At 46.2% G+C, this 23140-nt stretch overlaps 1 protein-coding gene across 1 annotated transcript in view; it reads left to right on the forward strand.

Annotated features, from left to right (window-relative positions):
• Positions 1-20992: 20992 nt before the first annotated feature.
• Positions 20993-23140, forward strand: part of LOC143003643 (ephrin type-B receptor 1-like) — a gene marked incomplete at its 3' end in the record, with an annotated part of 16504 nt that continues 14356 nt past the window's right edge. Inside the window, exons 1-3 of the mRNA XM_076154415.1 lie at positions 20993-21076; positions 21927-22217; positions 22889-23107. Coding sequence (XP_076010530.1) covers positions 21020-21076; positions 21927-22217; positions 22889-23107 — 567 coding nt within the window. The remainder of the gene's footprint in view (positions 21077-21926; positions 22218-22888; positions 23108-23140) is intronic.

The following is a 23140-nucleotide window of genomic DNA, read 5'->3' on the forward strand; positions in this document are numbered from 1 at the left end:
GCACCATCCCTACCATCACCTGGTGCACAGACATCTCCTCCTTTCCTTCCTCTCTGAGCATCATCTGCATCACCTGCCTCTCCTCCGGCCTTCTGCACTGCTGCTCCTGCATCATCTAAGCGCTCTCCTGCTTCACTTACCACTGCCACTCAAGCACGACCTACCTCTCCTCCTTCCTCCTCCTCACCACCCCCCTTACCTCCTTATCTCCCGCTAAGCTATTTCCCACCTGGAAGCAACATCTACTGCTCCTCTTGATCTTCCTCCTGCTCCTCATATAGCCCCCCTTCATCCAACATGTCTCCTCTTAACGTCTCCTCCACCTCACCTCTCATACTCAACCTGACACTCCTCCCTCATCATCATCACCCCCTGCTGTGCCTCGTGTCACCGCAACCCCAGTGAACCCCCGCCCCCCCCCAGCCCCCCCATCCTTCTGCGCTCCCTCCCTCCGCCTCTGCCGCTCCTCCGCCGTGTGGCAGCGGCAGATTAGTCTGCTGCTGAGTTTTAATGGTGCGCGTAATGACAGCCTCCGTAGTGAGTTTCAGCCATTACCAGACATGTAAATATGGTGAAGGGCAGGTCTATTTTGATTAAAAGTGTGTGTGTGGGTGTGTGTGTGTGTGTGTGGGAGGGGGGGCGAGAGAAAGCAGAGAGAGTAGAGAGGTGGGAGGGTTAAGAAAGAACAGAGTGGGTGGAGGGTTGTTTTGTGGTCACGGTGGCCTTTTCATGGTAAGTAGCTGCCTAATGAGCAAACCTGTAAGCTGTTTGATGATCTGAGTCCGTCCATGTAAAACACACTCACTGCTCGACACTCACTGCTCACACACTCACTGCTCACACACTCACTGCTCTCCTCTGTGTCACTTTTATCGCTGTTCCTGTGTAAACTTTCAGACTCCCTCCATCAGTCACAGCACCGGTTTCCTTCTGCTTCTTTTGGTTTCTTGATGGAAAGTACATTTACAACAAGTACATTTACTGTGAATGCTGGACTCATGTTGTAGTTTTGGTTCTGCTTGAGTATTTCAATGTTGCGCAAAACCCCAGATGTTTATTTGAAGGTATTTTTGCTTTAATGTGCCAAAAAAAACACACTGATGATTTTTTGCTCGCGCTGCTGCTCACACTGAGTCAAAACAGCTCTTTTAGTTACTCTCTCTTTAAGGCCCATTCACAGAGGAGCCGTGCTGTGCTCTGATTGGCCGGCTGCATTTTGGCCATGTACAGGCTACACCCAGGGATTGAGAAGCTCAGATGCAGGACAAATGTGTTACGCACTGATATCAACATATTACACAAAGACTAATTAAAGGCAAAGCTTCAGAGCAGTTTGTTGTGCTCTGTATGTTTCCTTCAAATTCGAATTGATGTAAGCTCCTGCTACGTTATGACTTGTGTTTATTCCATTTTAGTCACGAGTACTTGAACATCTTTTTCAGACAATTAATGAAAGCATCTTTGGCCTATTTGATGACGAATGAGGAGTGGAAAACGGGACAAAATCATTCAAAGGTGATATTAGCCAATAGGAGCGCATCATTTCCACCTGGCTGTTGTAAATGTTTGACCTTTGGGTTCTCGTCGCTTTTATACGGACCCAGAGAGCCCTCAGAGCTGAGCAGTAATCCAGCATTTGACCTTGTTATGTACAAAGTCAATGTGAGCTCTGAGACAGCGGATATTGTTGGGTTTAAATGCTACATATCCTATAAAGCAGGCTGGGAGGGGACACCGGCGTCTCAACCAAATGCCTCCGTCAGCAGCCGACTCTTTCACTGAAATTGCTGATTTGTGTCAGTGTTGAGTGTCCAGCGGGGGGGTCAAGGAGTTAATACGGTTCGACGTTTCCCATACTGGTGCAGGTAGTTGGCTTGTTATTAAGAAAGCCTGAGTCTCCCTGCTGCTGCGTTTGACCTTCTGTAAAGGTAAAAGCTCCGCGTTTGCATGTGATTGCGGCGTACACAATATTTCCGTTCCAGACACACGCAAACTATTTTGGTTCTTTTCCCCGAAGGCCTGTACCCATACGCGCCAGGGCCCCATCTGTCATCTTGTAGAATGATAAAGGTTAAACCATAGATCCTGGCTGCCTATTTTAAATTCTAATATTAACGTGACGAGATGTTATTTCTGGTGTTTTATGAGCGTGCGTGTAACAAATGATCAACAAATGATCTCCCTGGGGAGGACGATCACAGCTTTATTACAAAGCCATATGCAGATGACATATTACACAGCACTGCTACCACACACACACGCACACACACACACACACACACACTCACACATGCATACTCGGCGAGCGCCCTCCTCTGCCAGCTCATGTTTTAAAGATGTGCTTTCTATATTCATCTGCTGACAGGTTATCAGCCTGACAGACAGATAGTTGAACTGGAGAGAAGCAGGAGCTCGGGAAGAGGATCGGTTCCCCGGCAGTCCTGAGGCGTATACCTCAGCGGCTCCAGCGACTCCATTCCTCCTCAGGGTCTTCCTTCCATATTAAATATTTATTTCCACACAGTACGGTGATTGTTTCGGGATGTATTTAGTTTTCCGCGTGAAGGTATTTGGAACGCATGGGAATATTTACCTTGTGCTGAGGGATTGAGACTCGTGGGGCTTTGGTGCTTTATTTCCCACCAGATCTGAGCATCAAGAGGCAATTTCAGATCAGTCTAGCCAGACGTAAGACTTTACTCATCTATACCCACAGGCTGTCACACTTCACTATCACAGCTTTTACTTTCCAGGAAATCGTCTCAAATAAAACACTGCCAGTTGTTTACAGAGATGTGATTAATTAAAGGAAATAAAAGCTCCATTAGTGTGAAACTGTAACCTTAACTATGAATCTTCACACATTGGCTGCGAATTTTCACACAACTCAACAATCCCGTTCTTGTATTCCAAGAGAACTTTGCCCGGCGTCTCTGTGAGGAATAACGTTAGATACTGAGGGAAAATCTGACATTTTAAAGACTATTTTAAAATCTTTCTTTCTTTCCACCAAAGTGTGAGTGTTGGGTCATCATTCACATGTGTGTCTGAGAGGAATTAGAGAAATATTATACATTTACAACACAAAAGCATTTCTGCGACAAACGTGAGGGGCACCGGTACGTTTCCTTGTGGCACATCATGTCACCTCTTAGGGTTAGGGTTAGGGATTCAGAAGGGAGTAAAGCACCTCCTCCCTCGCTCCTGCCTCTGCATCCCACCCTCGCAGACCTAATTATGTATGTGCTGTAGATGCTCAGGCACAAGCTGACCCAGCCGACCAAGTTAGAGTGAGTGTTTTACCCCTGCGCCATCTGTGCGCCCCAGGCTGTAGCTCTGTGTTTGGGCCTCTCGTACTGGTTTACCCAGACTGGCATCAAACCATTCCATCCCAGACATACGCAGGCTCCCAGTACAGCTCAGGTGTCGTTTGCATTGAGACACAAAAACCCAGGAAAGGTCATATGTCATGCTATACCTTCTTGTTCCTTATGGAATCATGGAATATACCTGTTGTGCCTCAGTCTTGCCTCCTTCGAAACTCCTCCAACTCGAGAACAGGACTGATAATGGAGTCCCTTAGTGGTACATTGCAGTTATGTTTTTAGTTTCAAAGGTTTTTCCCCCAAATCAGACTCCATCAGTAGGAGGCGCTACAGAGATATACTCCTTTTTTACAGAACACTCATCTTATGAATCCCTATCAGAATGTAATGAAGCTTTCAGCAAATTGTGTTTTTAAAGAGTACATACTGTATCCTCAAACAGCCGTGGGTGCCTGCATGTCGTCCACCAGCTGGATCGTGGATTTCAATATTTTTATTCCCTTGGCAGACATTACGAGGTTAGAAAGGGAGAATATGTGTGTCTGTCCAACAGATATTTTCTGCTATTTTAAATGGAGAATTTCTGTCTTCACTTCGCCCGTCTCTTATTATGACGACGCACGTTTGAGCCGATCCATGCGGAGTCAGAGATTTGATGGTCAGCTGTGAGGGTAATGGAGAAGCAAGAAGACATTTGGCTCCGGCTCTTTGTGACTCGGCGCCAACAAAAACCCCCAAACAAGAATAGACGAGGCAACGGGGAGAGACTGAGACGAGGAAATCTAAGAGACGGAGTTGAGATTAGAGTCCATTATTCCCCTTTCATGGAGGTTCTAGGGTCAGATCCTGTATACTGCCCACCTCACTTTTACAAGACCTTTTAAATAATGATCATATTTCATCTTATATTGCAGACATTAATCCACATCAGTGTTGCTGTGTGCAGTGTAGCCTTAAGGTCTGAAAATTTCCCCATATATGTGCCAGATCAGATATTTCAAAGTTATGGAGTTGACAAGAGATTCTGTGTGTGAACCAAGAGATCATGTTTGCAATTTATTTAGTTTTTATTCATTCATTCGTCTTCATCACAGACATTCTAATTCCGATCACTATTACCGCCGCCGTTGCTGACGTGTTTAACTGAAAAGACGAAATCGATTTTAGCTGCCGAGAGAAACAGCGAGGCTTTGTAAAATACTCCACTCAGTCATTTGCATGACAAACAAGTCTAAATAGATTTTGTTTCCCAGATATGAAACTATAATTGATACCATTTAGAGAACAGAACTCTGGTGGGCATAAAGAGAATAAAAGACTCCTTTGTTTTCAGCTAAAATCTCGCCTTTTCCTCCGACTTGTGTCTATTATACTGTCACCCCAGCTCATTTGCAGCTCAAAGAGTCACATCAATATGCGTCTGTGTTGGACAGACGGTAATGTCATGCTCCTTCAGTTGTTCTGTCTTCTGCATTGATTCAGTTTTTCAACATGCAAGGTAAGCGATAGCATCAATTAGCCTTTGTCTCCGGCAGGCCAAAAGGATTTCTCCCTTTCATCACTGTGGATTTCACACAAAAAAACACATTTATCTTGACCTCGCTGCTCTTCAGTGAGTTTCTCTGCTTACCTGCCACAGTGTGGAAAAACCTCACACAATACAAAAATGTAAAAAACGCATCCGACGCTTTTAAATGCAAATTAGGCACCAGGGAATTTGGGAAAAAATGCAGAGCTTTGGAACAACAGTGCTGCGACATCATTCCACTGGAGAAATGAAGTTTGAAATCCCGAAAGACCTGATTGGGAACTTCTACATTCTCATGTCAGGTCCAGGTCGTGACCCAAGCTTTGCACGAGTTCATCACCCTGCTCACCTGATATGATGCTCCCACACTTTCATCTCTTACCAAACGTCAACCCGTTTGACCTCAGATGATGATGTTATATTAACTGTGGAAGAACAGCCAAGAAAGAAACTGATAAAAGCCTCCATCTTCGACTCTGTCCTCTTCTATTCTTTTCTATACTGCGTGGTGCAGCTGTGAGCTTTAGACCTTTACAGCTGAGCATATGATTGAACATAATAGGCCATCTTTTATTTGCTGCTTGGAAGTGGGCGCTCTGCCAGGCTCTTCAGGGTTCCACGCCGCGGGCATACGGTGTCACAGATAGCCATGCTGGATATAAAGGGCTGTGTCACTGGAGGAGCGAGAAAAAGGCAGAGGGAGGACGTAATGGGAGAGACGGCGCACAACAGTGATCTGCCCTCACCTTGAAAGCTGATAAAGGAATTTATCAGTGTGTGTGCTTCTGTATAGTCTGGGTCTGAGGGAGGTTTGCTGCAGCCAAACACTTAAGAGCTTTAACCTTTATAACCTGGAACACACCTGACGCTCCAAACTCATCCGCTTGAATCTGTCCATTTTGGTAATAGAACAAAATCAATATAACAATATTAACAACAACATGAGCAATATTAATACCACCACTAATACTAAGTACATTTAATAATGTGACCAAACCGCACCGATCTGATCGATTGGCTATCAGAGGTTGCTGATTGATTAATTGATGATGATCTATTACTTTTGAATGAACTGTAAAAAATATATCATCATCAATATTTACAAAATCTTAGACCTTCTCTGGACTCCTGATTGGTTGAATGTGATGGGTTAATACAAGCAGTATTAGTAGCATATGTGTTAGTGATCTATGGCCCCCTGTGTGAGTGTGTGTGTGTGGTCTGTCTCAACATATTGTACACACTTTTGTTTGATGGAGTGGAAGAAACCATCTGTGGGTTGGACTCATCCATGTGGTTTGCCCCTAGTGGTCAGAATGCTTTATGAGCCATGTTTCATGAGGCGTGGGGCTCCCTGGTGGTTGGAGTCCTTCATAACATCTGTGCTCCCTCTCAGGTTGGACACAGGTGTGTGGAATTAGGCTGTGTATTGGTTTGTGTAGTGTGTGTGTTTGTGTGGGTGTGTGGGTGTGTGTGTGTGTTCATTGCGTTTTAAGACTCCCTGAGGATAGTGAGTGAGCTGATACCCGTGGGTGGCTGAGTTTTATAATGAATTAAGCCTAATTCATGAAAGCCTAATTCTTTAAAGAGCCCAGTGTTGGTGCAGTGTGGAAGGAGACACATTTCTCCTCTTTATTATCATTTTCTTTCCCTTCCATGAGCCCCAGTGGGCGTAATCGAGAGCAGAGGCACTTCAGCTACTATTTCAGACTTGATTTGGTTTTTGGAAGGTGCAGGCGGTTCAGTATTCTGTCAGAAAAGTTTCATCAGCAATCAAACATGGAAACTCTCGCTGGAGACTTTGCATCAGTGACTGTCTCACTCATTATTTCTCCCCAAAGAAGACAAGTCTCAGCCTCTCTGCCATCATAATCAGGTAAGCTGCTGCTCTTTATTCAGCTCTAAAATTGCCGCTTCATTCTGCCCTATGATGCTTTAAATCATAAAACTAAGTGTTGTTAATCCCGGGGAAAATCGAAATTATGCAGCACAGCTGGTTCGGGGATTTAAACCAGATGACATCATTGTCAACTAAACTACTGCTTAGGTTACTGCAACTGCATGAAACTGATAGCTAAATAACAAATATAAAAGCTCCTCCCCCTTTGTGATCAAAACTGTAAACAAACATGGCGACAACCAGCGACATCAGCATGTTACTGAATGTTACCAAGGATTCTGTTGTTTGCTAAATGTATCACATGCAGTTTAAAGGACTCATGGAGGAAAGCTAACATGTATGTAAACGTTCTGACTGTTGCTGTGCTCCTACTGCCTCAGTGATTGGTTGTAAGTTTCCCATCTTGAAACGAGGCATTAATCTGCCAGGATGTCTACGACCAAACACTTCAGAGAAAAGCAGGATAAAGGGCAGCCTTGTGTATGTATGTGTGTGTGTGTGTGTGTGTATGTATGTGTAGTCAAACATAACACAAGTTGTGACTGGGTTGTTTCCGACTGTAGAGAGAAAGTGTGAACACTATTTTTCTTGCTTGGCATTATTTGAGAGGAAACATGTCAGATCGCTCCTCTGGTTCTCTGTTTCTCCCTCTCCTCTGGTTCTTTTCTCTCTCTCTCTTTCTGCTCTGGTTCTCTCTCTTCACCAGTTCCCTTTCTCTCTCCTCTAGCTCTCTCTCTTCCTCGCCCCCCTGGTTCTATCTCTCTCCCCAGGTTTTCTCTCTCTCTCCCCCCTGGTTCCCTCTCCCTCCTCTGGTGATGTCTCTCTATAGCTCTCTCTCCGCTGGCTCTCTCTCTCCTTTTCTCTACTCTTGTCTCCTTTGGCTTCAACCCAATCAGCTCACAGTCGCTGCACTAAACGTCCTGTCGCAGCAGCCGTCTTCACACTCATTCAGCTACATCCGCACCTTCTTTTCACAACCACAGGCTTGAGCTGTTGCCTGCTAAGCTGCTGTGCCAGCGCACTGGGGCGTTCAGGAACAGAAGGAAGCTCACCTCGGCGGGGAGAAGGAGCCTTGTTCGGGTCTGACACGTGTAGGCTTTTGTCTGGGAAAATGTCACAAACCTGAGCTGTGCACACATCATGACCTGAACATCAGACTTTCTTAGGATACAATTCTCTTTCTTTCTTTCTGCGAACCAGAACCAGGGCAGAGTGGAGAGGCAGGCAGGGGGAGCAAAGGGGGGAACTTTAACTTTGACAGTTTTGTTCTGGCTGACAGCAGTTATGATAGCAGATCTCCTAGGAGACGCACAGAGGAAGAAAGGGGGGAATGGAGGATGAACAGGAGATGAAGGAGGAACAAACCATAAAGAGAGACGTGAATCCAGTAGTTAGTCCTCTGCAGTCTGATATATGAAGTCCACAGCCAGTAAGTGTCGAATCCCTCCCACCAGGAGCCATTTTAACAAGCTCTCAGTGTTTGAGTGGCTCTTAGCACTCTTGTAAACCAGCCCTTCAATATCCAACAGCTGTGGAATTTAAATCATAAAGCTGTGAATGTGTACGTGGTGCTCAGGTAGAGAAGCTGCTGCCTGAAACCGCGTCATGCATTTATGCATTTTTCATCATCATAGAGTTTTGGCTTTTATGTTATTAAATATCTTATCACACACACTACACGTTCTAGCTTGTTGATCAGTTAAACATCAAGCCAATGTCTCGACCTCTTGTCCCCTGTCCAATGCGGTTTCCTCGTCTCCTTCCATCTATCGAGGAAGCCAGTTTGTACTTTTAGAAAAGAAGTCTGACTGAAATATATGTCCTCCTGACCCCCTGGAAAGTAAAAGCTAGAAGTGGAAGTGTGAGGGAGGGAGGAGGAGACGCAGAGGAGGAGACAGAGGAGACGGAGAAGGAGTAGCGTGAGATGCAGCTGTTGTGTTTCAGGAGACCTGAGTCCGTCTCTATGACAGGAGGTCAAACTGCAGAGTGTGTGTTTGTGTGTGTGTGTGTGTATGTGTGTGCGAGTGCAGTGAAGCGAAAGCAATGCGGTTGACTGGACACTGTCACTTGACCTGTCGAACCCTCATGCACTTCAACACACACTCGGACTTTGAAGCTATTTTAAGATCCAACTCACTTTTCGCTTCCTCTCTTTCTGTAATGGAGGAAAGCTCTGTTCTGTCTCTCTCTCTCTCTCTCTCTCTCTCTCTCTCTCTCTCTCTCTCTCTCTCTCTCTCTCTCTCTCTCTCTCTCTCTATTTCTCCTCCCACCTCTCCTCTCTTTCCTCATCAACTGACGAGCCCGAGGTCAGGTGTCACAAACATACCTCCCACATAGCTGGGATTGTTTAGGTGCGCTTGGTTTACCTTCGCTTGCGTGAGGGGTTGACATCATCTTCCTCACTGGCGCAGAAAATAGCTGCCTTGGCTCACGACACAGGCGACCTTTGGCTGAACTGATGCTGCCTGAAGTTGCACTTTTACTTTCACTGCAGTGCTACAGACTGGATGAGGAAATAGTTTGTACATTTGTGGAGCTATCTGAATTATCCTCTTCGCTAATTTAGTGCTGTTTGGTTTGGTTTTAATCACAGATTACTTGTTAATCATACGTCCAGTACTGCACAGCCGTTGGCCCTCTTAACTTTAGCACATTTAGCCAAACCATATGTAGATTTTAGTCATAAATGTCCATGAAACTCATTAAACTCTTATTTTTCAGTTCGACTGGTCACTCATCCTCGCACTGTTATTTACACTCGGCCTGCTAGCATACGGCTCCGCGCTGTAATGACCTGGCTGCATGCTGTGCTAGCATGTGTCTCAAGGCGGTGCTGGACATTAGGAGTTAGCATAAGGCTTCTCAGCGAGCTAGCGGATGTCACCCAGGCTGGTTTCAACGTTAACATCTGTCTTAACATCTGTCACGCAGACTGATAGATGGAGGGTGTCAGGGGAGACGGAGACACAGGGTCAGCAGCTCTCTCTCTCTCTCTCTCTCTCTCTCTCTCTCTCTCTCTCTCTCTCTCTCTCTCTCTCTCTCTCTCTCTCTCTCTCTCTCTCTCTCTCTCTCTCTCTCTCTCTCTCTCTCTCTCTCTCTCTCTCTCTCTCTCTCTCTCTCTCTCTCTCTCTCTCTCTCTCTCTCTCTCTCTCTTCATTCAGCAGCTTCTGTCCCGTCTCTAGGGAAGGACATGGTGATGTCTCTTTTCATGGAATACAAATCAGATGGTTGGGTAACTCAATCCTGCTTTAATCTGTAATGTAATGGTTTTTATTTACATCTGTAACCCCTCAATGCGTCCCAACAATGAGCCCCGAACTTCATATCTTCATAGATATTTATACTGTTACGATGTGGCTGTGTTTCTTCCTTTGTGTTGGTTGGAGGCCGGTGGTCCCTTCCTCTTAGCACATTCCTATTCATGCATCCTGTGCATTGCAGATGATATGATAATGGCATCTTCTCCATCTTGATTCAATCACCACTTCTCTCAGTGATCCCCTTTCCCAATGGTCACATCATCCAATATCCCTGATGTACCACATGTGATGCATTCAGTCTCTTGATTCACTCATTGATCCTGAAAACCTCCTGGACTTGATATCACTTTTCTTTTGATAGATGTTCCACTCAACAACACAGTGCTCTGTATTGTCTTGCATTGTCCTCTCATACTAACTGACTCAACACATGAACTTCGAACCTCCCCGATATGGACAGAAGAAGAATCTGATCTTGTCAGTTGTAGATCACCTTAGTTGAAGCTTCCTGAGATCAAAATCTCTATCTCTGTGTCAGCAGACTTCTCTGTATCATAGTTAACCCTTAGACATAGATCACACAATTCTTAATGACAAGCACAGTGAAATGGGAATGAATATGATCAAACTCATCAGGTGCTTAGGGGGCAAGCGGACTCGGTCACCACAGCAGAAAGGGTTTGGAAAGTAGCTGTCACACACTCAAACGGGGACTTGATCCCAGGTCAAAGCTCTGCTCACTTACTGCAGCACAGTAAGAACTTCAGTCTGCGACTCGCTCTCTCTGCTACACCAGAGCGAGAGAGTGAATCTGCAGCGGAATCACATCGCTAATGAATCCCCAACGGACTGCAGCGTCTCAAAACATTGTGACGTGTGATGAGCAAAGCAATCGCAACCACAGCAGAGGAGAACGAGGAGAAAGAGGACATCAGGTCACCGTTTGTCTTTACAATCTGATTCATTTATTTCTCTGGGATTTGAACATCTGTCATGAACTAATGATGCAAGTCACCAGCTCCAACTTTAAAGGGAAGAGTTTCTCCACTTTAGAAGCTTAAAATCCGTGTTTGTGTTGTTGTGAATAAGCTTGACCCAGTCTGAGCTGCAGGATTTGCAGGATATGCTATCTGGTCCCTCTTCATCAGAGCTTCTCTGATAGGCTTCCTCCTCCTCTTCCTCTGGATCTTAACAGCTCTCTCACTTTGTCAGGGTTGTCAAATCTCTGTCAGTTTAGGCATCAAAAATCCTACAGATATTTGTAAAAGTATATTTACCTTAGAGTGATGTGGTGAAACATGTCAGTGATGAAGCTCTGACGGGCTTTGAAACTGTAACTCCTCACGGTGCCTCGTTTGATTTTCTGTCCCACTCATCTTCTTCCTCTGACGGGCGCTTTACAAACACAGGAAGTGAAGCCGCTTGATGCTAAAACTTCTGCTGGATTTTGCTTTGTAATTTTGCGAGTTTGTGAGGTTTCTGACAGCCGAAGCTGGTTTGTCATTTACTATTTGAAGAGAGTGTCAGTCTGAGTTCTGCCATCAAAGCTGCAAGCAACAAAAAAAGAAAAAGGAAGGTTTTTTATAGTGTAACATCAGATTAAATCCTCATTTTGATTGATTGATAAAGTAGCAAAACCCGACGTCCACACTCACATCCAGTAACGTCTATCACACAACGTATGAGGTTGGCGAGTGTTGATCCAGCCTCCATGTTGTTTTTGATATTGGGAGCAGCAGTTACTCAAATGGCCTGTTTTCACCAAGTGTGCACAACAGCGCTGCAGCAAAGGAGAGCAGAAGGGGATACATGTGTAAACTAGACATTAAGCCTCAAGACAGAAGTTACAAACCAATCATTAACAAATCCAACGTACATACACGTAACACATCTCTGCGTCTTTCCTCCCGTGTCGCTGCACATGGGAGGCACTTTGTTCTGCTTGCTTTGCCATCACTTTGCCAACACTCAAAGTCCCTCCCCCCTCCCTCCCTCCTCTCCCATCCCCCCTCTAGCCTTATGGTATATTTCCCCCTGGATTTCCCTTCCAGCTGTGATGTTTCACATTTAATAAGTGAGGACAAAGTGCTTTCTGGCCCAGACACCGTGAGATCCACACTAACCTTTAATTGGCGCCTACAGATTTCAAACGTCCTCGCTCACCCCCGCTTATGTTATGCGGCTGAGTAACTTGTCTGGTCGCCGCGCTGAGCCTTCGTTTTAACAAGCGACCGGCTCTGGCCTCGTAACCACGCGGCATCTGCTTGGAAGCGAGCGCACGTCAGTCAGAGGCCTTTTCCCTGGAGTTCGTCATGAAGGGCCGAGCCACAGCAACAGACTGGAGGCTTCACACTGCAATCATGTCTCCATGTGTGTGTGTCTGTGTGTGCATGTGTTTGCGCGCACTTGTTCTTTTGTTGTAGGAAGAGATGGCAGTTTCATGTTTGCTTTTCTTCCAAAGAGAGAGAGAGAGAGAGGGACTACATCAGAGCTCAGTTCTAAAAATAATACACAACACAACATGTTCTCCTTTTATTGTTCTTCCTAGTTTCCCCTTAAGACAATGGGTTCTTTATTATTTTACAGTGAGGAGCAAATGCTGATGAATGATCCCAACTCAATATGTCCCACTATGGCTGCTCCTGCGACAATCCAGCCTATTCTGGAAAACCACAATGTGCTGCATGGACACATCTGCTTTAACTCCACTGTGTGGTCTCGTGTCTCACTGTGATCGTGGACCAACACAGACGATGGCGACATGATGCTGATGAGATGAGGATCTTACTTGTCAAAATGGGCATCGGGGGGGGGGGGGGTATATTTCCTGGTACGCTTTAAAGGGTTTGTGTAGTTCTGGATGTGTTGGCTGGAAGTAGAGTCACAACACGAGCTCCGCCTCTTTCTTTCATCGAGTGATGTGATGACGCCACCATTTTTCTAGGTCAGAGCCGTTAACGAGCGACGTGAGGAGGGAAGGAGTGCAGACAGGTGAGATCAGAGGGTCGGAGTGAGACGCAGAGGACGAGGAGCAGAGATGTGGGACACAAAGGCTATGTCTCTCTCTGTGTGTGTGTGTGTGTGTGTTCTCATTCACTAACAAACCGTGACACAGATAAGTGCTGGTGTGTGTCCGTGTGTGTGTTTGTGTCTGTGTGTGCGTGTGTGACAGGCTGCTCCTCCTTGTGCCTCCTCTGCTCCCATTCACAGCAGCGACACGGCGGCAGTGAGAGAAACGACCCGACGCGTCGCGGCGTCACTTTTGCTTCATCGTTCCTTTTACATTTTTTCCACGTTTGATCCTTGGTATCGGTTGCTATGAGACCGGGCTGCTTTGTGGGCTCGCTTGGCCCAAAAACGTCGACGGCGTTCTTTTTCTCCCACCATAGATCTATTCTACGCCTCTTATATCTCCGTCCACGCCGTTCTGTTTACCACCTTTTGTTCACGCTGGCTCCTCCTCAGCATGGAGGTGTAGAAATAATACAGAAATAGAAATAATCATGTAAAACTATCATCCCCACAAGCAGAACATTCCCTTTGTTTCTCAGCAAAACCAGCAGGGCACATTTTGGTCCTGAGATTTCCTGGCTCCTGTCTCGCTCTTCCTCGATTATTCAGACCTGCTGAAGGTAAACGCAAGACCCCGACGCCCCAGATCAATCAGACTCAGTCCGTAAGAAGCGATACAGAAAGGAGTCGAGTTGTTTGAAGATGTGGACTGGAGCTTCAAAGTTTCTATTGAGGCCTCTTTGTCTCTCCGCAAACAGCACAGAACTGCAAGCATAACAAAGAGCATCTCATCATTTCCCTCTGCCAGTTCATAAGCGAGTTCATATTCTCCAAATGTCAATCCAGGCCGTCAAGTCCCGCCACGCTCAATGTTTTCCCTCTCTCCGACAAGTGAGTTTGAAGTGTTCCCATGTGTTGATTGGCTAAACACACTGATTTAAACTTGTGTGTGTGTCTGTCTCAATACTCTCCAAGTTGACTGATTTGTGCCGTTAAAGCCAAAACAGAATGAAAACACTCCTTTGTTTGCTCTCGGGGGGTTTCTGTTGTTAGTGGTAATTTGGCTGAATGACGGCCGTTCGCATTGCGTCGGAGCGTCGAGCGATTGGAGGATCGTCTATCGCTCGTTCGCTCACAATTACTCGATTATGCGTCGGTATAATGAAACGCCTCGATTGCTTATTGTTCACTTCATCTACAGCTGTCAGTAACTCTATTCAGGAGAGTGTGTGAATGGTGTTAGAGGAGGGATGGAGCGTCTTGAATTACCGCTCTGGGTAAATGGAATTTAAATGTGCACAAATAAGAGAAGAGCTCGCAGAGGCGCCGAACAAAGATACTTAAGCGCTCTAACACCTAATTTACTAACGAGGAAAATCTGGAAAGTTGGACTCAATAAGCTCAGCAGCTTAAACTGGAACTTTGTTAACGTAGCAACGTGTTATTAGGCAAATGCGTATCAAGCGATTAGCTCGCGTAATGAGGAAGAGGGAGTGAAGCCAGTGTGGCCATGAGGAAGCAGGAAGCAGGAAGCAGGTTGGTCCGCTGTGTTTCTCAGGGTAATCGATCCAGCTCCTGATAGTGCTTTATATTTTAGTAATGAAGTGTTTGAGTCGGAGCGTTAAAAGCATTGCAGTAGAAACAATCGATAGAATTCCAAGGTGGAAGGGGAACGATCCAAATCTCCCTCGCAGTGAAGGAATTCCTCCATCTCTTGGTTTGCCAGAGCCGCTCTCTCCTCCCTGCTGGCTCCCTGGCACGGCGGAATGGAATGCAGCCATTGTCATTAACGTTAATAGTTACACCTGTGCTTCTCGCCAGTTTTTGCCATTTATACGTTACAGTAATGTTTGAGTCGATGCCGCAATTCAAGCGCTCATTGGAAGCTGGTGGAAACAAATGGTGACTCCATCAGTGTACTGCAGGAAACCACCAAGAACCAGGATCAGAATACTGCTTTATGTTCTTTTATGTAAAGAAATACATAAGAGTGAGCCAGGAACAAGAACAGAAGTGGTTTTAGATGAAGAAGAAGAAACCTGGGTCAAATCACATGCAAACAGGTCAATCTGAAATTTGCGTGCCTCTCTTACACACACAGACACACGCATTACAGGGAGGCAGTGGCGGGAGGCAGTGGCTCAGTGGGTAGTGCTTCGGCTTGGTAACCAGAGGGTCGCCGGTTCGAGCCCCTGAGCAAGGCACCGAACTCTCAATTGCTCCCCTCTGCGAAGGGTGTTAATGTAATGTAAGTCGCTTTGGATAAAAGAGTCTGCCAAATGATCGTAATGTAATGTGATTACAGAGGGGTCAGCACAGGGCAGCCATGGAACGGCGCCCCTGGAGCAATTTTTGGGGTTTGGTGCCTTGCTCAAGGGCACCTCGGCAATGCCTTAAAGGCAAACTGGCAACTCTCCAGCTGCCAGTCCACTTTCTGGACTTTCAACCGGACTCAAACTCGACTCTGGGACCCTCCGGTTCCCAAACTGAGTCCCTATGGACGGAGCTACTGCTGCCATCCACTGTTCAACATTAATCTGCACCATTTGAATCTCCATCAGATCTTTAATCTGCAATTTCCACGTTGTCAATTCAGTATTGACCAATTTCCCATACCACTCGAACGCAGCATTAGTCTCTAAGATGTCTGATGGGGAAGAAGGAGTGTGTGACAAAAGTATCCGATAAATCCACGAAGGCTTCTTATCAGTGGAGCCACACTGATCCTACCTGAAATCACCCTGAAGTCTCCTAGAGATCGATTACATGAGCTGCCTGCTACTATGGCCGTGTCACGTGACGTCTTGACACAGGTGAACATGTGTGTGTGTACGCACACAGTCAGGCTGCGAGGTTCCTTTCCCCAAAACGGCTCCACGTGTTCCTGCAGCAGGAGATAAACAGCTTAGTTATTAACATGCTCAGACAAAGGACCTCGTGTGTCTCATTCGCCGCACAGATGAAGAGAACTGGAGACGGATTTAATAATCTTATTCACGGGGCAGCGAGGGGCGGCTGGAGATGAGGAAATGTGAGAAAGAACACTCTTTTTTTTTCCTTTTAGATGTAGTCATTAGGCGCTCGGCTTTGTACTTGTATTTTGTACAAAACTGAATGCACTGTTTACCAAATGTGCCGTACCGCCGAAGCAGAAATACAGTGAATGATGCAATTAAAAGCAAGAAGCTCAGGTTCAGCTCAGGCTGCACGACGGAGCTGCAAAACAGCAGTTTGTCGGACGTCAGGTTGCTATGGATTTTTCCAGACGTGTTTACGAACAGATTACGGGCGGAGAGTTATGTGCTTATATCAGGCCGTAAAGTGTAAAAGTATACAGGCTGAGAGAGGCGACTCATAATTAAAGCCGAGGTCTGACACAATGATTCAGCTTCCTGGAGAACGGTTCACCTTCTTCTTCCTAACCAGGATCTGCCTGTCTTTGTGTTTCTGTCTAGTTGAAGTCCAGTTAGATAACTTCTTGAGCTTCTTTTTTTAAGTGGCGCGTATTTGTGCGAGTCAGAACAGCAAAGAGATTCAGATGTGTGTGTGTTCAAAGGACCCTGGCGCTGGCAGATACCTGGCTCACAACCAAAGCGGAGAGAAGGAAACTCTGCTGCTTTTTTAACATATCTGATCTCACCACAGCCTGAAGAGTTAAACATTGAGTGCTGAATGTACTTTTACGTTGTGTATTTCCGTACCTTTAGAGTGGAGGAGGCACTGTTCTCATAGGTATCCAGTAGTTGAGCTACATTATGCAGATTGATCGCCCTGCAAACCTTTAAACTGCACACACACACACATGTATTCACGGGCGCGTTGATGTTGTGCGTTGTGTCTGGATTTTCACTCTACCCACATCACCCTCAGCTCCTTGTATAATTTTACTGTTGTTGCATAGTTATGTCTCTATTTTGCTGATCCGATGTGGTTTTGAAGTGCTGACGGGGCACTTTTAAGACAACAGGGTCAGCCCATTAGCCGGCAGCTCAGATTGATGTTGAATACAGATATTATTGGCTGAGACGTTGCGGGGGGTGTATGTGTGTGTGTGTGTGTGTGTGTGAGCATAAGCACAGCCCATGGGGAAGTATTTTAACAACGCGCAGTTTGGTTCTGTGTTATCGCTGCTATAACCAGTTAACGCTCACAAGCTGCTCTTGTTGCTGCTCTTGTTGGTGCTCATGTTGCTGCTGGTGTTCGTGCGTGTCGTGTAGATCTGTCATGTTGCTGTAGATGTGTGAGGCCGGTGGCACCTCTGGGTGTGTTTTACAGGAAGTGCTGGTTAGTGGCCTCAGCTGTTAATGGGCCCTTTGTCAGCTTTTTGGAGCTCGTTGTGTTAGGAGTTAAAGTGGTTCAGCTTGGAGTGAAGCTGAGACGAAAAAACAGCAGCCAGATAGAAGTCATAACACATGTCCCTGTAGAATTTGTGGCGGTCATTCCTGGGAAAAATGACACCAAAATTGACTTTAAATGATGGAGGAGGACGTGTTACTCCAGCCCAGTAGGTGGCAGCATGTACAGTTTTTGCTACACTGCAGATGACAAACGAAATATTGGAAAACTGTGAGTGAAACAAAGTTTGTATTCAGTATGTAAATGTCGATTCAGCCAAGTTGTATTTGAATACTTGGGGGCGGCGGGGTGGAGCGGAGAGGAAACGCAGCGAACGACTTTAACGGTTTAACGAGTCACAAGAGCTGCAGCCTGCACCCACATAATGAGAATGTAAAGCCTGGATTCTGCTGTGTGATGAAATGAGGCTCAGTTCAGTTCAGCGACGAGTGTTTCCTGGGAGCGGATGTTGTGGATGATCTCAGGCTCATGTTTGTCGTCATAATTGATCGTTTGCGGTGATTAAAGGAAAACCAACTGTGTGTGACAGAGCTGCGCTTTGTGTACACGTTTATCTTTACCACCCACATATATCTGAGTTATGCCGCCGCACATCTGCATCTGAATGTGTGTGTGTCTGTGTGTGTTTGCGTGCTCTTGACTCTGTTGTCCTTCTGTGACGCTGTGTCATTCTGCTTCAAAGCCTGATTGGTCAACAACTCACTGCAGGTGGGATGACGTCTCTCACTCCAGGAGGGCTTTTAGTGTGTGTGTGTGTGCCTGACGGTGTGTGTTGTTTTGGTGTGTTCCTTTTAACTGCAAGTGTGATGCTCCAAGGAATGCTTGTTCTGCCAGAGGCATACACGCAACATACAATACACACACACACACACACACACACACACACACACACACACACACACACACACACACACACACACACACACACACACACACACACACACACACACACAAAGAACCATTCTCCAATTTGCAGCCTGTGAGCAGTAAACTAATCTGGTTAGAACACAATAGGTTAATTTGCGCTTGATGCATTGACCTCACATCTCCACCACCTGTACATGCACACACAGACACACACAGACACACACAGACACACACACACACACAGACACACACCTATGCCATAACAGAGGGGGATGGGCAGTAAAATGGTAGAATTACTCCTAAATCACCATCTGTGGTGGAAATACATTTACTTCTCCCTTGTGGGCCACAACAAGGGTTTAACAGCCTGTTTGACTGCTACAATATTGCTGAGATTTACCTGCTGTTTCTTCTGCCATAAAACGGCTTTGGCTTCGTTTAGCGGCGTCGCGTTGGTGGAGGCGGCTCTGCTCTGCGGGGGCGGCCAGCTCGCTGTGATCACAGAAACCAATATGTCAAAAGTAATTAGGCTGATCGGTGAGTAGACCCTATTATGCGCCCAGAAGTGTGTGCTGTGTGTTGTTAATTAGACTGATGAGTAGATACACTTTAATAAGCCGGTGCAGACCATCGACGACACGCACGCTCTGGTTCTGATTAGCTGCTTTTTCTCCTCACGCCGCGTCGCGTGTTCCTGTTCAGCTCGTTTTCTATTTCAAAGCAGAAAGTGTTGAATCGATTCAGTGTTTGTTCAAAGGTGTGAATTAGAGAGAAAGAAAATCAATCACCTTGAATATCCAGGTGGAAATTGGATTATAAAAAAAGTAATACATTTGTTTTTGTTTGTTACTTATGTGGGGAGATTTATCAGCTTATGTGTGTTGTTTCTCATTTCTCAGCTGCATGGCGACATCATCTGTGTACTGTAAACTGGCCCAAGGAAAGTGTCAAGTTCTGGGGGAAATTATATTCAAACTGATTTGTTCCAATTATAAAAAAAGGTCTAAACACGGAGGCCTCAACGTTGGTGTGTATGTGTGTGTGTACATCCTAGATGACAGCTGGGCACAATCATTTCACCATCCGACTATAAAAGCAGGATTCTGACATATTTTGCGAGTTATATCTGGGATGTGACGCCTGCCAGACATAAATAAACATCTGCTCTGTCAACACTGTGGCTCTTGCTTTAGTTCACCTTTTCTTCTTCTTCTGCTTCTTTTCATCCAAGCTCCAGACGGATCCTTTTGAGCTCGCAGGGCTTCTTTCTTTGCGGATCATTCATTGAAATCTCTGTTGACAGCATCTGACTTCATGCGTTCATGCCGCAAATTAAACGCCGACTATTGTCACACTTTGATCACTGTGAGTTTGATGGGAGACTACTGTTTTTCTGCGTGATGAGCGTTTTTATTCTCCCTGCAAAACGACCTTCAGTCCCGGGGGAGGGGCCGACAAAGCGGGTTACCGGCGTAATTAGGCGAGCTCGTTGACAGGAGAGGGAGAGCGAGAGGGATGAAAGGTAGAGCGAGGGAGAGGATGAAGGTAGAGAAGGGGTGTGAAAAGGAGGAGGAAGAGGAGGAGAGGAGATAATGAGAGATGGGGCGACAGAATGAAAGAGGAATCGGGGTGGGGGGTAGTTTGCCTGCGGGGGTCTCAGTGTGATGTCGGTGCATCTTCTCGCCCTGTTTCATCACCCAGACCTCCGTGTTGGGGTCCGTGTTGTCAGCATATGTCAACTAATTCGTGCCTGAGCCATCGCTACCATGCAGCCAATCGACCGCTTTGAGTCTCAGTTTGCCCGGGAGTGATACAGAAGAGCTCAGCACATCAAAATACAAAGACGCCACCATCAGAGGAGATCAAGGATTGTTCGACTCATCAGCTGATCTCTGGGTTTTGTAGATCTCTTTATGGTTGCCAGGCCTCGTTAAGGTTGCTAGGTCTCGTTAAGGTTGCTAGGTCTCGTTAAGGTTGCTAGGTCTCGTTAAGGTTGCCAGGTTTCGTTAGTAACCTGCAAAAAAGGTTCTTGAGAAACTGTGAATTTGCCAAGTCAGCATCTTTTTCTTCACCCTGAACTTTTCCGTTTCTTCTTTCACTGACAGACGGGTTGACAACTTCACCGGAAAAAACTTCACCCTCAGTGTCAGAGCCAACGTCTAAAAAGTCTTAAAAAAGAAGGATTTTGAGAATGAAGTTGTAATATTTGGAGCAGATAAAGAGAGAGAGACATGTGCTTCAGTCCTTAAACGCGCCACACGTACTCTGATTCATTAGGACCTCTCACCGTATCTGTGATCCATCATGTGTGTTGGCACATATACAGTATCTCATAAACACACATGTCTGCGTTGTGTAGTTGTGTGTCCCTTCTCTCTCTCTGGCTGCTTTGTTGTCTTTTGTCTCGTCCGTGTGTAGATTTATGATTGGGCAGAATTGGCGTTTTGTTGAGCTCCAAGGTCGACTGTAATCTGCACGGCAGTAAAGCATCACGAGAGCGTTTGTGACCAACACGCTTTGTTGACTTTGTATCAGTTTGGCACCGTGGAGGAGAAACGACTTTATGCTTTATTTACTTTATTAAGGTGGATTTTAATGTGAATGACACACATCACTCTGCTGTAAACATCTGACGGACGAATAAACTCACACCTGTCCCCCCCCCCCCCCTCCCCTCGCTCTCTCTCTCTCTCTCTCTCTCTCTCTCCCTCTCTCTCCCCCTCTCTCCCCCCCCTCTCTCACGCCCCCTCTCTCCCTGACAGAGACAGTGATGGATACAAGGACAGCGACAGCTGAGCTTGGCTGGATATCGTTCCCTGCCAACGGTGTAAGAACAATGTGTTAAAGTGTGTGTGTGTGTGTGTGTGTGTGTGTGTGTGTGTACTGTGTGTGTGTGTGTGCGTACTGTACTGTGTGTGTGTACCCTTGGGCAGGCAGTCTGACTACACTTTACTGTGCTCCATTAACAAGTCTGTCAAAATCATAATTACAGTGGCAAGGTTATGCCAATTAATTGCTATTGATGCCGAATAGATTGAATTCCAATAGATCAGAGACGTGCAGCACAGTAGAACAGAATAAAACACAATAGAATGTGGGTCCTGCAGGTGTTTGAACCTTTGAAATGTTAAAATACAGGCTAATGACTTGGCTGCCAGCCTATTTGAATGGTCTGCTGTGTGTGTGTGTGTGTGTGTGTGTGTGTGTGTGTGTGTGTGTGTGTGTGTGTGTGTGTGTGTGTGTGTGTGTGTGTGTGTGTGTGTGTGTGTGTGTGTGTGTGTGTGTGTGTGTGTGTGTGTGTGTGTGTGTGTGTGTGTGTGTGTGTGTGTGTGTGTGTGTGTGTGTGTGTGTGTGGGGTGAGTGGCTCTAATTGTGATGAATTGTTGTCCCCGTGAAGCACAGAGCAGGGTGGAGGAGAAACAGAGTGAATGAGGGAGGAGGAGAGAGAGAGACAGTGGGAAAGAAAGACAGGGAGAGAGAGGAATAAAATGTGAGGGAGGTACAGAGAAAGTTTAATTTGTGTCAGTACTTTGTAAACCCATTAATCATTTTCTCTCCTCTCTTTCTCTACTTCCTCTCCGCTTATCTACAACCAATGCCACCCATACACACACACACACACACACACACACACACACACACACACACACACACACACACACACACCCCTTTCCCAGTGGGAGGAGGTGAGCGGCTATGATGAGAACCTCAACACCATCCGGACGTACCAGGTGTGCAACGTGTTTGAGCCGAGTCAGAACAACTGGCTGCTAACCACCTACATCGACCGGCGGGCGGCCCAGCGCATCTACGTGGAGATCCGCTTCACCGTGCGAGACTGCGCCTCCATCCCCAGCGTGCTCGGCTCCTGCAAGGAGACCTTCAACCTGTACTACCTGGAGACGGACCGGGCGGTGGGCGATGGCGTCAAAGGGGTGGAGTACTGGGCCAACGCGCCCTTTCTCAAGGTAACTGACTAAACATACTTGGATGTCTAGTTTCTGTCTTTTGTTGTGAGCTTTTATTTTGAAATCCTTGCTTTTGGTGCTGCAGCATCCTTTAACAGGGGGCCATCTTGTTGGATCAGCCATTTGCTGATATACTGGCTGTGGTTCTGTTGTTCTGTAAGGAGGAATGTTGTGCTGGAACGTGTTTGTTGAATAAAACGTGCAGCATCAAATATTTTGGCAGGTTTTTAAAGCATATTTAACTTGTTTGATTTGTGAAGTAGCTGCATTACGCCAATACAATAAGGAAATCCCAGTTGTATTTTCTGGAATGTTTTGTGGTTGCGGATGGGAATATTGAAATATTGCCCCAAGTTTGCAAAATGGATGAAATCGCTTGAATGACTTGAACATCTACATTTAATCCTGCGGTTCTGATTGAATGATGAATCCCTTCACCCTGACGTAGAGGTTTCTAAATTTCTGTCACATGTGCTTCCTTTGCCACAGAGTTGCAATGACAAAGTGACAAAGTAACAAATGATGTGTAGACTCTACATAATAACCTGGTTAGAAAAGCAAATGTATTCAGTGGCGTCATGGTTGTGATTTGATAGGAGGACTTATTCAAAACTCTGCTGCTAGGATCATGGACTGTAACCTCTCTGTCTCTGTCTCCGTCTGTCTCTTAGGTGGACACGATTGCAGCAGATGAGAGTTTCTCCCAGGTTGATTTTGGCGGCCGGCTGATGAAGGTGAACACGGAGGTGCGCAGCTTCGGCCCGCTCTCCAAAGGCCGAGGGTTCCATCTGGCCTTCCAGGACCTCGGCGCCTGCATGTCTCTGCTGGCCGTCCGCGTCTTCTACAAGAAATGTCCCAGCGTGGTGCAGAACTTCGCCTATTTCCCAGAGGTGAAGAGACACATGAGAGACCCCGAGCTTAAT

Source organism: Genypterus blacodes, unplaced genomic scaffold, assembly GCF_046128005.1.
Source record: "Genypterus blacodes isolate CSIRO-AG114 ecotype Tasmania unplaced genomic scaffold, CSIRO-AGI_Gbla_v1 ptg000062l_1, whole genome shotgun sequence".
NCBI lineage: Eukaryota > Metazoa > Chordata > Actinopteri > Ophidiiformes > Ophidiidae > Genypterus > Genypterus blacodes.